Source organism: Gymnoscopelus microlampas (genome assembly GCF_963454915.1).
Source record: "Gymnoscopelus microlampas genome assembly, chromosome: 15".
Lineage (NCBI taxonomy): Eukaryota > Metazoa > Chordata > Actinopteri > Myctophiformes > Myctophidae > Gymnoscopelus > Gymnoscopelus microlampas.
This window is the reverse complement of record NC_139952.1, coordinates 27,391,072-27,405,266: the sequence shown is the minus strand read 5'-3', so window position 1 is coordinate 27,405,266 and position 14,195 is coordinate 27,391,072. Positions and strand designations below refer to the sequence as shown.

The 14,195-nt window shown below is 44.9% G+C and overlaps 1 protein-coding gene across 1 annotated transcript in view; it reads left to right on the top strand.

Annotated features, from left to right (window-relative positions):
• The first annotated feature begins 314 nt into the window (after nucleotides 1-314).
• Nucleotides 315-14,195, top strand: part of jarid2b (jumonji and AT-rich interaction domain containing 2b) — a 153,685-nt gene continuing 139,804 nt past the window's right edge. The window contains exon 1 of the mRNA XM_084079879.1: nucleotides 315-958. Coding sequence (XP_083936005.1) covers nucleotides 914-958 — 45 coding nt within the window. The 5' untranslated portion in view covers nucleotides 315-913. The remainder of the gene's footprint in view (nucleotides 959-14,195) is intronic.

Here is a 14,195-nt window from a genome sequence, read left to right as displayed (position 1 = left end):
TTTATTGTTTCATATATGTCAAAAGAACAAACGTTTCGGCTATCCAGCACACTGATATCCCCAGGACGTTTGTGTTGTCCTTTTAGCCTTAATGTACCACATGCTGTTTACATTTTTGACTAAAGTATTCGATTAAAAAATATATATTGACTGTCATCTGGGGACCCCGGTCCCGACCCACAGGTTGAGAACCACTGGCATAAAGGAGGCTTTAAATGTGCTTTTGAAGTTGCCGCTGCATGGGGCGCGTGGTGATAGGCTGGATGTGTGGAAGAAAGGAGCTGAGCCTCACATAGAACAGCAGTGCCCGCTGGAGAGTTTCTCTCGTCGTCTGCAAGCAAAAAGCTCCAGCCCAAAAAAAAAGAAAACAAAACCCCATTTCATTTGATTTTATTTATTAGCCTTTTCCGCCGATTCTCCACAAGATGTAACTATGTTGTTAACGGCCGTGTGCGTCGGTGATGATTTTTTTTCGCGTAGGCTATTAGAATAATATTCATGTCTTTGGAAAGAGCCGGTGGGGGAGCGAGAGGAGAAGGACAAGAAGAAGAAGCCGAGCTGGTCGTTCTGCGAATGGAAGTTATTGTCGCGAATTGTTTTTTGACTATGTTATGCCTTCGTGAGTTTGGGTTTTGTCCGTCAGCAGTGCTCGTCGTCGCCGAGCCTTAATTAATCATTTCGTGGAGGATTTCTATCCAAATAGTCGCCCTCGCCGGGGGGAAGCGAAGCAGCCGAACGAAGGATTTGTTCTGCAAAGCCTGCGAGCTTTTCCTTCCACGCAGCGGAGCCGGGGATTTAAATCCGTCGTTTGGTGTGTTGGTGTGTGTTGGAAGCTCCGGGAGACGCGAGGAGAGTCAAAGAAAGACATTCATGTGGCCATTCTCTTTATAGCGATAACATTTTGGATTGCACAATGAGCAAAGAAAGACCTAAGAGGAATATCATTCAAAAGAAATATGTAAGTAACCAACGTAATGCCGTCGTCTTTTCAAGTTTGCCTTTCGTCTAGTTTTGATGAAAATGCATAAACTTTCATCCTGGACTGTGAAGGTTATGATTACGCAGCTGTATCCTATTTGGGTCAAATAGCCTTTTAAAGACGCCAGGGTCCCCCCCCCCTCTCCACGTGTTAACAATTACATGACTATTCTATTTATTTCAACGGACATTCAGTATACATATTCATACGTTTCTTCGACACATCGGGGATCATTTCGAGCTACCAAGAGCAGCATTAGGGTTCTTGGTGGAAGGTAGAATAGTCTTTATGCGTGATGATGACGGGATGGAGATGGACATTTTTACGCTGCTGTTAAGAGAAAGGGGGATATGTGGAAATTAAAGGAGTTTACGTGATTGTTTTCAGAATGGCTTTGTTTGCTCCCCTACAGCCTCTCTATTCAGACTAGAGCCGTGAAGAAGAGCCTGTCGGCCATGGCTCAGCACAGCAGCTATTCCGGGTTCCATTTATTATCACCCCATGCTGGGCATTCATTCTGCTGAGCTTTAAACTGTGTCATTTACCAAAAGGAAACCCCTTTATTGTGGAAGCTCATTGTGGTGGCTTCGTAGTTGATGTTTCAGAGTGTGTTCTTTGGGTGGAACGTATCTTGTTGTAGTAGAGGCTCCGAGGAGGACCGACATGATTTCGTTGGACTGCTGTGTGGCTCTTTAATTTTCTCCATAATGCACAGTTTATACTCCGCCGTACGACGGCCAGTGTTGCCATGCCGGCTTATTATAAGCGACTTTGGGCTTCCTTTTCTGTAAAGTTGCTTGTAAAAATTTGGTGGTTGCGGGTTTTTGGGGGGCTTGTTTCGAAAGTGTAGGCCTACTTGCTTATTTAGTCATTATTATATAAACCAGTGGTTCTCAAGTATTTTCATTCATTTGTGCCAGGAAGCATTTGTGTTGTTAAATAATGTTTAAAAAATATTCAAAATATTCCACATTTTATTGAAGTTTTTGAAAATAGCAGATCTACAAGCTCACAACGCATCTCATGTGGCCTAGTTACTACTTTTGGGCTTGTTTTCCTATACCTGGTTGCTTATTTCTCTCACAAAACATGGCAACACTGACGACGGCGTTGCTTGCCCGAAAAAGAACGGATGCGAAGCTAGCGCCGCGACCGCGACGCGTTGTCATGCTTGAAGATCGGCTCTTTTCGACAAGCGACCCCGTCGTACGACGAGGTATACATCGGGATTGAAGAGTGTGACCTCTGTGAACGGAATGGAAGATATTATGCAGTAGACGAGAGACTAGGCACCGCTGGGGCATTATTCTTCCATTATTTTCCAATGCACACGGGGTTGTCTCTCTGTTCAATGCACATTAAATGGTGTGTTATTGGTCCAGTTTGATCGGCCACCCGGTTGTTTTGAGTGATCTCCCGTTTTTAAGGAGCCTGTCTGTGTTTTTTCAGTCGCATTGCAGAGGCTCACGAATGTGTGTGTGAAGCGATACCAAGAACAAGCAACCATTTTCCTTCCTGCAAGAAGTTAACTGTAAACGCCGCTGAATTTTAGGAAATAATCGCTAAATAATAAATAGTTATACATTGTGGTTAGTTTGGGTTGTGTTTTATTAGTTGTGTTCGCCCACTAGTCTCTCTCTCTGCACAGATGCAACAAAGATCTAATCTTGTAAAGTGTGTGCTCAGCATATCGTGCGGCCAAGTTTACCATGTATCGTTTTCACCTCCAACAAGCCCATGAGCGTGTTATGTCCCCTGGGCTGAAGTTTAGCGCGTCTGCTCGTGTTTTAATGCATTGTTGCAATAAATTATCGTCATTGACACATTTTTTGCGTTAACAGTTATACTTAGTTGCGTGCCGGTGTCGTGCTCAGTAAATAGCAGATCTACAAGCTCGCAACACACGTTGTGAGCTTGTATCTGCTATTTATGTCATGCAACACCAGCTTGCAACTAAGAATAAATCAGGCTTTAGATTGCACATTGGATTGGCCTTATATATCCCCCCAACAAATAAATGAAATAAAAATAAAAAGCCCCACTCATACTCGAGCACTGAGTTGGAATCCACTGAAAAGTCTCTGCTTGTTGTCCCCAGTCCCGCGGTTTATAGAATAATTAAAGAAAAAAAAAAATATATATATATATATATATATATATATATATATATATATATATATATATATTTGTTTTTGCTTCCCTTGAACATTTTGCTGAAGACATGAGCCTGAGCAACAGGTTTAAGAATACATAAACAATGAATGATAATCAAGCACGCGTGATGTCATGTGACAAAGGGGTTTGTTTTCACGCATTCCAAAAAAACATTTCCCCCCTTTTTGGCTTCCTTCAATTCCAGCAGCTTAGTTTTCCCTTCTTTCCTATTTTGTGAGCAAGGACTATTTGGCTATCAAATTCACATTTAAACGATTATGGTCTACTCCACTGTGAGTATCATTGCTACAGTAGCAATGATGGATCCACTGAAAAGTATAAATGTCTTCTCTGTTTTTTCTTCTCACTTTAAAATGTTCAGGCATTTAAACTACCCACGTGGGTTCATTCACAGCTGCTGCATGGTGTTTTTTTCCTCTTTTTTTTTGCAGTTTCAGCGAAAGTAGGCTACATGAACCAAAAACATAGTCTGGCGAACAGACTCGACATTTAAATGCCGGAATTGCCATTTACTGTAGTGTTTTACTGTTTAATTACTGTGGCCTACGTTTGATTTGCCACTGGTCATAAATGTTAACTCATGCCATGGTTCTCTGCACACCAACCACCCTTTAGAAGTCTTACAGATGAAGACCATGTTTGGTCAATCTCATATTCTTGTTTAATGACAAAAAAACACATTTTTAGATCAGCTGATTTGCGACTGTCTATGCATTGAGGAAGCAGGATGTGCCATGGCAGTAATGAGTAACTGAAGCAAAAAGTCCCAGCTTAATCAGAGCCTGGCTGCGAGGTCCAACAATGTCTCTCTAAAACTGGACAAGCCTTTTTTTTATAAGGTCTATTCATAACTTGGGGTTATAATTAGCACTGGAGCCAAAACGTTCAGGGTTGGGAATGATGCGCCTTTGTGCACGTTCGTGAAGTGGGCGTGCATGTTTTTTTTTCTTTCTTCCACCCGTACGTGCGTGCACGTGCCTCACATCTGCCACGTTTTTTCAGCAGCTGAGGTTGTTATTGAGTCTCAGACCAAACTAGGCTCGGTGCGTATAACACCCTGGACGAGTCAGATCCCCAAGGCCCCCCACCCTGCCGCCCACCAAGCTTTTGAGATGGGACGACCCCCACTCACCTCCTCTTATACCAACCCCCGCCTGCACACACCCCCAACCCTAATTAGCGTAAGACAATTATACATGCTTGGCTTAACCATTCCCTTGAAACACGAGTACGGTTTGTTACTCTTCCTTCAACAAACATAATGTCATTGAGTGTTTTTAAAATTCATCAGTCATGAACAGAAAGGAAAGTGTGTATGTGTGGGGTCCTTAATAAAAGCAAACAGGGATGGGTGTGTGTAATGGGGGGGGGTCCTTAATAAAAGTAAACAAGGCCATGCAATTACCCCTTTCCTCTGTGAGTGACAGAAGCCAACATGAAGGGAGTGAAAGTGGTCTTAACCTGTTTCAGTTTTTTGTTGTTTTCTCTGAAGATACTTAATCATCAATGCCTTTTGTTGGCAAGTTGATTAGTGATAGTGGTGAGCAAGAGTTGTTGCTGAACTGTTTCTAAACCATGTTCTAGATTTTTGTCTTAATTCATGAAGGAGGGGCTATTGAGTGAGGTATGAAGCGCTAATGTGCGGCAGCGTTGTTCTGATTAACAGAACATGACAGTGTGTGCGTGCGTGCCGTGGAAGAGTAGCAGGAGAGCATGGCAGAGAGCTGCACCATGCAGCCAGGGTCCATTTTGTGCCGAGTCTGCTTTTCCTGCCGGCCCCAGCTGGGGCTGTAGGCCTCTGATTCAAAGGCAGTGCCTGTGAGTGTGTGTGTGTTTGTGTGCATGGGGTGTGTGTGTGGGACAAGCACAGCTGCTACTGGGGTCTTTACAAATGTAAAGAGGCTGTCAGTGTTTGTTTCATCAGGCGCACAACTGATGAGGGCCAAATTTGAACCTCCACTGTGGTGTGTGTGTGTTTGTTGAGGGTGCACTAGAAGAAGTGGAAATAAAAATAGAGCGTGGGGCACACACTCTCTTCTCTTCCTCTTTTCTCTCCCTCACTTCTCTCTCTCCCTCTCTTGCTCGCTCTCTCTTTCTCTCTATCCTATCATCGCTTTCCAGTTCTGGGGCTGTCCAATTGACCTGTGGGCCCCATGTCGGCCCATGAAGAGAGCCTCAATGCGCTTCATTTAACCTTATGTTTCAATGCAAATTCCTCTTTCACTGGCGCCCTTCTCTTCATGTGCACAACATGGCAGGGTTCACTGTCGCGAACCTCACAGTCACTGCAGTTACCAGGGCAACCTGGAGTGTAAGTGTATTGTGGCTCTGGCATCAACAGTGTGTCTTTTAACTTTTTTTTTAACAACCTGTTTATTTAAGTGTGATGTGCAGTGAGCAGGAAAGATGAGGGAATCGACAGGAGCCACTAGAATGTCTATGTAGCGTTTAAAAGGCCCTATCGAATGTTCCACACGGTTCAGAGCCCCTGTCGTTGTGTGTCCATAGTGCCAAGAATTGTTCTCTGGGCAACTGTTCCCTGAAAAAGTCCCCATACGGGGATTGTAAGGCCAGGGTACAGGGGTGAAACCACGCGGTTGAACTCCAGCCAACGTGTGGCACAGTGATAGCACCACTGAAACACAGCCAACAGCAAATACAACTTCTCAAGTTGCTCTCTACCTCTGTACCGCTCTGCTGAGTGTCTTCGTTTCAGAAGACGAGATGGTTCAAGTCAGGGCCACATTCATGACCATGTCAAAGCGTAGAACACTCCAGAGGCGCTTCGAACACGCCAGGGGCCATGTACTGCTGCATATGCCAACAGTATGCAGCACATGCATAAATCTAGGGGTAAGATTATCCGATAGAAACGCACAATACCCCTCTAGACATTGATGGAAATGCATTCTGCATTCCATTGTAGAATTCAGCAACGGTATATATTTTCCCACATCTCAGTGAACCCCCACCCCCCGGTTGTAAACATGTGCACTACTATTGGACGAGGATCTAGAGACTGTACATCCTACTTAAGAGTCTTTGAGGAAGCAGTTCTTCCCACGCCGCAGCCCCACATCTCCAACGACGGCCCCTGTCTACTCTCACAGGGCCCAGCCGCTACAAAACTCTCTGGGAAACGAAGCAGACGAGGCCAACCTCCATTTTAAATCTTAGTTAATCTTATTTAGTTTGCTGTGAAGTGAGGTTCTTTAAATGAGGTCTACGTTGACGGGGCTTTACTGCTTCATTACAGGCCCACTCTAAACTGACGCCTTCAATTTGGTAAGGCCGGTACCGCGGCCAAACACATCTCCGCTTGGCTCTTGTCCTCCAATACACTCTACAAACACTTCACACTCCCTCTCCTCAGCTCACTCCTGTTTATCGCAGAGTTATGTCACACACAACATACACACACACACAAATAAAAGCACATGCACCAATACGTGTTATGTAATGTGACTGTTTAATATCAGCTGTTGGCATCGAACACAAACTCTTCTGCGTGGGCAGAAGGTGCGACACACACACACACACACACACACACACACACACACACACACACACACACACACACACACACACACAGTCAAAGGTCCATACCTGTACACCCGCAGTCAGAAGGGGAGTTAAACCGGTTTGGATGGCCAACCTAGCAAGATACTTTATGTACGTGTCGGTTAACCGTAACGCACATGATGACATGAACCTGGGTGTGACTGTCATTGGTGTATGTAAAACATCATATAAACATAGCTGTGTGCAGGTGTGTTTTACTGCATATGTTGCAAGAGTTAGATGTGTGTGTGTGTGTGTGCGACATACGTGCGTGTGAACACACCATGTCTTCATTTTGTGCAGTGATTTATGTCCTCCTGCTCCTGTGGGTTTGGACGGAGATGGGGGAGTGAGACAGCTGGTCAGGCCCTGAGAGGCTCTGATGTGTGTGGTTGTGTGCGTGATCATGCGGGTGAGCACGTATGCTTGCTCTGTGTGTGTGGCGCGTGTGCGTGGCTTATCCGCTCAGTATCCCTATGAAGCTGAATCAACGGTTTAGCTTTGTCTTTGCAGGCTTTACATGAGACCACGGAGGACACAGTGCTAGGAGAATGTCAAAGGAGACTGAGGCTTTTAAAGGCAATGTCTCAAGAATGTATTTTATATATTTTATGCCATGGTTTCTCATTGAGGACTTGGAAGTGCCGTATTGGCTTTCAAAACTGAGTGCAGGCCTGAACTGTCCTCTAAGCAATATGAAATTCAGAATGGAGGTTTTTAATCAATCTATTACAGGTTTCCTCACACGATTAATCAATTAATGGCTGGTCTGATGAACAAAATGTTAGTTTTGATTAGTCAACATTTATCATTAAGAATTTCTGTTTTTGAGGACAGCTGTAATATGTACCCTCCTTTGACTGATCTCACCTAACAATCTCTCTCTCTCAGCTACATGAGTTTAATAAACACTCTTTATATTTTCATCCTGCGGTCAATCCCATCTGATCCTCTATTGTGACACAGTCGTCTTTACATGGCCAGAGAATTAAGCCCCGAGGGATGAAGCAACAGCGCAGGGCTTCAGTCAGTATTGATCTACCATTACTCCGTCTCCCACTGCCCGTAATACCAGAGTTTCACTGTGAAACATATGCCGGTAAAGACCGTGTAGGCAGCAATATGGAACATCTCAACCATGTTGCTGAAACAGGGAAATGGTGAACTTGTTTGTAGATATTACTGAACAAAACAAACCGCCTTGATGTTTACATGTCACAGCCCTCTTATATTTGGTCATACACACATTGTTGATGGATTGAGGACTTGAGTACTGGAATCGGTGTACACTCATAACAGTATTTGTTAATTGTTACAGGCGTTTTGGGCTGCCACCCAATGCAGTAATCTATGAATCACTCTTTTTATGATGGAGCATTCTGCTACGTCCTGCCAGTGAGCCCTCGGCCGCTCTCTTTAGGTCAATTTTGGCAGTGTGCTGACTTGGCCGACGGGTCGCACTCATTTAATCTCTCGCGAGGGTGTTTTTCAGCGCTGAAGTTTTCCTTTTTTATATCCGACTATCATTATCCCCCTTTTTATGGCGGTCATTTTTGTCTCTTCAACATGCATGGCTAGTTACGAAACGGTGGCCTCCCTCCTGTTAAAGAGCTCCTGAATGCAGACCTTCTCAGCATGCGATTGGCCCCTTTTGCGATGGAAGCCCTAATTCAGGATGGCAGATGCCCCCTCCTTCCCTGGAGGAGTAATGAACCAGTTGAGCAAAGTGGCTAAACAACCACTGTTTGCTGTTCATTGTCCAGTCCCACTGGATGAGCTTGTCTTTGCCCAATCCTTTTAGAGAAATGTTAATTAATGTGATGTTTGGACCAGGGCAATGTCTCCTAAGTAGGGTTGCATCAAAAATAGTAAACGTTTAGAAAAATCTCTAGCCATGTATACAAAGGGGGGAAACATTTACGAGCTGTATTGTGAATACAGCGATACAAATGTGTATAGAATAGCTCCACTTTTTTTTTGCCTTTTTTAAAACGTATTTTCATGTATTCTGGTGCATTTTAACAGGGAGCTTGATTGCCCCAAAATGAGGAGTGTTGCCAGGTATGGTGTCTGCCTTTAGATCACGATCACGCAAATTCAATCCTCCCCCAAATGTGTTTGAAGGATTGGATGAGAGCACGTCCTAAAAGTGGAAATGCGTGTGTGCGTTGTGGGGTGGGAGGTGGACTGCTGTGTTGCCGGATGTTGTGCTTCCTGCGTCAGCTTGCATGCGAGGAAACGGGAGAGGCAGACCGGCGGGGCAAGGGGGAGGATTGTATGAGGCAGAATAATTTGGTTTATTTGATTCGCAGGTCAATATATACACGTTGACTTTGCGTTCGTAGAACACCCCCACCGACCAACAGCCAGGAGAAACGTATTACTTCCCTCTGCGGCCCTGTCGTGTCTTGTAATAGAATACTGTGTGGATTCCTCCCCCCTCTCTTTCTCTCCCTCCCTCCCTCTCACCTCTTTCACTCTATGCCATTACTCAGCGCAACAGAGAGGGAGGAAACTGAGGTATTTTCTCTATGCTTAGCTGAGAATTCTCTCCTCGAGGAGGGGCAGGAATTTATCTGAAGCTTTCATCGCTCCCTTTGAATTTAGTTTATGTGTGTGTATGTTAATAATTTGCTGGATGAAAGATCAAACCCCGGTGTGAAATAATTATGTTCTCAGCATTTTTCTCTCTGCTCATCCTCTGTTACTCTGCCCCTTTCTCCTTTGCTGGGTTCCTGCGTTCTTCCACCCGGCCTCCACTGTTCCGTTTTGTTTTGCTTTGGCCGGCCAAAGGAAACTTTGGAAGCCTCTCCGGTTTGATCACATACAGCTGTGTGACTCCCCCTCACTCTCTCTCTCACACACACACACACACACACACACACACACACACACACACACACACACACACACACACACACACACACACACACACACACACACACACACACAGGTATTCCAGCCTGTCATGGTGCTAGCCAACATTAGCTACGTTTGACGAGCTGTTGATTGTCGTCATAGTACATTCTTTGTCAGCATAAAGAGAATGATTCACACTTGAAAAGCTGTTCTGTATGAATTAACACGACTCAGGGTTGGGGTATATTGATTTTTCGTACTTTATTGATCTTTTTTTTCTGCCTTTTTTTTTACAAAGGCAATATAGCTGCTTTTATGTTTTCCATAGAGAGAAGCTTGGGGATTGTCAAAGGTATTGCTCTCCCTGTTTTCAACCTCGTATTTTTACTGCCTTCCTGCCTGCTTGTTTTGCTCCAGGCCTCACAGCAGGGGGGTAGAGTGTATGGTACACCCAGGGAAGAGAGAGCCAGAGTCTGGCCTGTGTGTCTGTCCAGCCTCCCCTGGCCCTGGATCAAACGTTGCACTGCCTGCGGGGGAAAAAGGCTAACCCTGGTAATCACAACCTGTGATCGTCAAGAAGCAAAAACCTTACGACAAGACGAACAATTCAAACAATGCATTCAATCGAGGGTGGAATTTTCAAAAACATGAATTTAATAGCCTCGCCTGTGAATCCATTCAGTGTCAACATCAAGTTCTTGAGAAGCAAAGCACAAAGACAGGTTGACGTAAGGCTTAGCTTGTTTCCTTTCCTTTTTTATACTGTTTTTATAATAAAGAATGTCACGTGGAAAGGAAATGAGGTAATGTGCGGTCGACTCGGGGCCACGCTGCGATACATGCGTGCGCACTACTTCTCAGAACTCTTTGCCAGATTTAAAGAAATTGGTAATCCAGGTGCTAGTTAGCGCAAAAACACAAAAATAAACAAACTGTTGCATGTGCTGTGTGTAAATACTGTATAATCTGTAAGTCACCCAACAGCAGGCTACCATGGTGACTACAAAATGTGCCCCCCTCCACCCCCTTTCCTCTTAATTCTCCATGTATGTCAGATGGAGCCCCCCCCCTCCCTGTTTCTATAGCAACAGGCACAGTGGCTATCTCTTCCTCTTAGCTTCAGAGCTGGCACTTTAGGGTGTGAAAAACTGATGTAAAAGTTAGATTCTCCAGTGAGCATCTGGTCAGACTTTGTCTTTAGTGTAGCTGTTAGATGCATCTTGCATCAAGATAAGAAATCGAGTGTGTGTGTTTCTGCAAATTAACAACCTGTACTCTATGTATACTTTATTTTGGTGTAGATTGAAACGCAGATAACCAGAAACATTTTACTTCACTTACTAAATGTCAGTTTACCTCCACCCCCCACATACCACTAGTGAATTGCAAAAGCCTGAATTAATACAAACCACATCTAATTTATGAATTTGGCATGTTTACAGACAACTTACTGGGTGGTCATGTTTTACCATTACTGACAGACGTTCCTAAATTAAACAAACTGTTACCACCATTGCAGCTCTGCTGGAGTCGAGCATGGCAGTCGGTATTACTCATCCTGTTCATTCACTTCAGACGGTTATTTTCACTTCTTGTCTGGTGGGCTGATTTGTCACACATGCACACAGTCAGAAAGGTATGAAACTGTAAATATAATAGTAGCATACAACTTAATTGACGTGAAAATTAAACAGGATCAATTTTTTTGCACAGCGTGATTTGATTACTTGCAGCTGTCGGGGTGGTGTGGAAAGGATATGGTGTCACATTTGACAGCCAATGTCTTGGTCGAGGGTTTTGTCATCGGTATGAATCTACACTTCATTAAAGTGTCTCGCAGCTTTGTGTGACACAGCCAGAGGTGTGTGACTGCCTCTAACATGTTACCTGGCATCCCACAGTGAACCAGATGAGATGACATTAACTTGTTCACAACCCGAAGTGTACGATATTCCGAAGCCAACAGTATGCAAATCAACAGGGAAGGCGTGGTGACAGTGAGGACTTGTGGCTCGTGAGAGGTGCCTGAGCAAGACTGCGATGGCCTTGTGTGTCTACAGGCCAAGTTGGCAGGCAGTGGTTGACGGAATAGGTTTTAACCTATTTCGAAATTGCACATAGTACTTGACAATTACGTGCGCATTAGGGTAGCAAATGTTATTGGGCTAACTAGATAGTAGCTACATCATACAAACAGACTGGCTGCAAGCGGGCACACACCACTTCCCCACATAATTTGCATATATGGTTAGCTTCAGAATAGCATACATGCTACAACCCGATGCAAGACGAGAGACTCTTCAGGTTCCCCTTGCTAATGAGCAAACCAACTCACTAGAATCACCCAGAGAAAAGTAAGAGAAAGAAATATCTAGATAAGTTGGCCCATGGATAAATGGATAGCCAGAAAACACCTAATTTATCCAACTAGACCTGCTCGATTGATATGCACGACCCACTTATTCCTCCTCATCCCAGTCTGTGTGTAAGCGTTCATTTCCCACACCTGGCTCTACTGTACCTGCTGCTGTGTTCTTGAGGCAGCAGACCTAAAGTTCATTTATTTTACCTCCCATTCAGGCTCCCTTTGAGCTCAATTACCAGCAGTAGAGAGCTGTCTGCGGCGCTGCTCTGCCCTTTTCTTCGTCCTCCTCTGTCTTTCTCTGGTTCTGCGGAGGGCTCCTTCCTTCCCTTCCCCAGATACACGGGCGCCATCTAATCGGCCCTCATGCATCACCTTCATTCTTCATTCCCGCTCCACCAGTGCCATCATTCACCTCTTCCCCTGCTGTCTTCTGCTTCCCCTCTGTCTCCCCTGGTCTCTCTCTCTCTCGTTCTCTTTCTCTCATTCTCTTTCCTGGTTTATTTCCCCCCCCCCTTGGCTAATACACCTTTTTGTATTATTCGACTCTCACTTCCTCACAGTTGCCCCTCTCTCACTCTCTCTCTCTCTCTCTCTCTCTTTTTCTGTGTCTCTGTGCCCCCTCTCCAGGCCCCATAGGCCTTGCAGGCTTTGCCTTTGTGAGCGAGAGGGAGTGAGTGGGGCGGGGTGCAGTGCATGGGATTTGTCCCAAGCTGTGAGGTGAAAATCATTTCTTAATTGCCTCTTTTTTTTGCCCCAGCAGCCGTGCCAGGAAATGGACTCCCATGTCCGAGCTACAAGTCCCCCCAGCAGACCCCCGTTCCCCTCCCTAAAGCCCCGGCTTTGTTTCATAATGTTCTCTTGCTGGAGTTTAATCTGCAATCGTACAGCGTCAGTCTCTCTCTCTCTTTCTCTCGCACGCGGGCGCGCGCACACACACACACACACACACAGGGTTTTAAACAGTGACTGTGTGGAATATAACGGCATACTGCGGAAATAGGCTAGCACACTGGCATCTACGTAGCACACTGGCATCTAGGTGAGTTGCAAAGAGCCATTATGTTAGGAAAAAAACATGGAGACTAACAGTCTCACAAACTCCTTGATTTGGAAGTTTCTTACATTACTTAATCAGACGGTACCCTGGACAGAGATTTTAACCCCGGCCATTGTTTGTGATCATGTGGTCAGTGCATACTCTGTTGTATGGCTTTGTCCTGTGCCGAAAATAACAGATTTACAAGCTCACGTCATGTGAGGGACACTGCTATGACTATTAACTGGCTGTCGGGCACACAATGTGTTATCTGGTGTGAGACTATATGAGAAAGGAGGTTGTTTTCTCTCTACATTTTGTGAATCTGCTGTTTGGGCTTTTGACAGAACTGGGTGTTGTCGGTCTGTGTTTCATGGATGATCCTCAGCTCTCCCCCTCTCCCACCATGGTTGTCTGCTTCAGTCATCTCTCTCTAGTCCAGGTCTCCCCCAATTTACACCGGTAAAGAAAAATGATAATGCCTCACATCTGTCCTCCAACAAAATCAAAGGGATGTTTGCTGCTATCGTGTGGAATCTGGCTTTGAATTAGGCTTTTCCCCTGATAATTATCTCTCTTCTGATGGAGGTCTCGTGAAAGCTAGGTGAGGGAAACTAGCCTACATATAAGCTATTTTTTTAATTGCTGCAAATGGCTGTATGTGTGTGTGTGTGTGTGTGTGTGTCTGTCTGTCTCGCTGTCTGTAAAATGTTCTGTCTTGTATCTGTGGTCAGGCCTCATCCCTGCCTTTCCTGTCAACTGTCAGTGGAGGGCTGTGGTGGCTTCCATTAACCACCACCAGTAACTGGTAATCTTATCTTATCTTATCCTGACAATCTGCATTAGCCTCAGCCTGCAGCCGCTTAACCCTTACTATGCCGCAGTGCAGCTCTCGCGACTACTTCTTTCTTTTAGCCACTTTACTATGCCATTATAGGCAAAGAAAAAGAAAGTTGTAAATGGCGAAGATCTACAAGTAGTAGATCGGCTAGGTTTGCTGTTCGTCGTACGATGAAGTATATAGCACATAGGTGGTTAACTCTCTAATCTCTATTGTCCCTATGAATGCAAGACGTGATGTGCTTGCAGCCCTATATAAAAGGCACAATGTGTCTCCCTCCCTCCCTGTCTTTCTCTCTTCCACCCTCCATTAATTTCTCTTGGCCACAATATCCTGCCGAGGCTCCAGTAGTTTTCTGCGAGCCACAGCATTGTTGTTG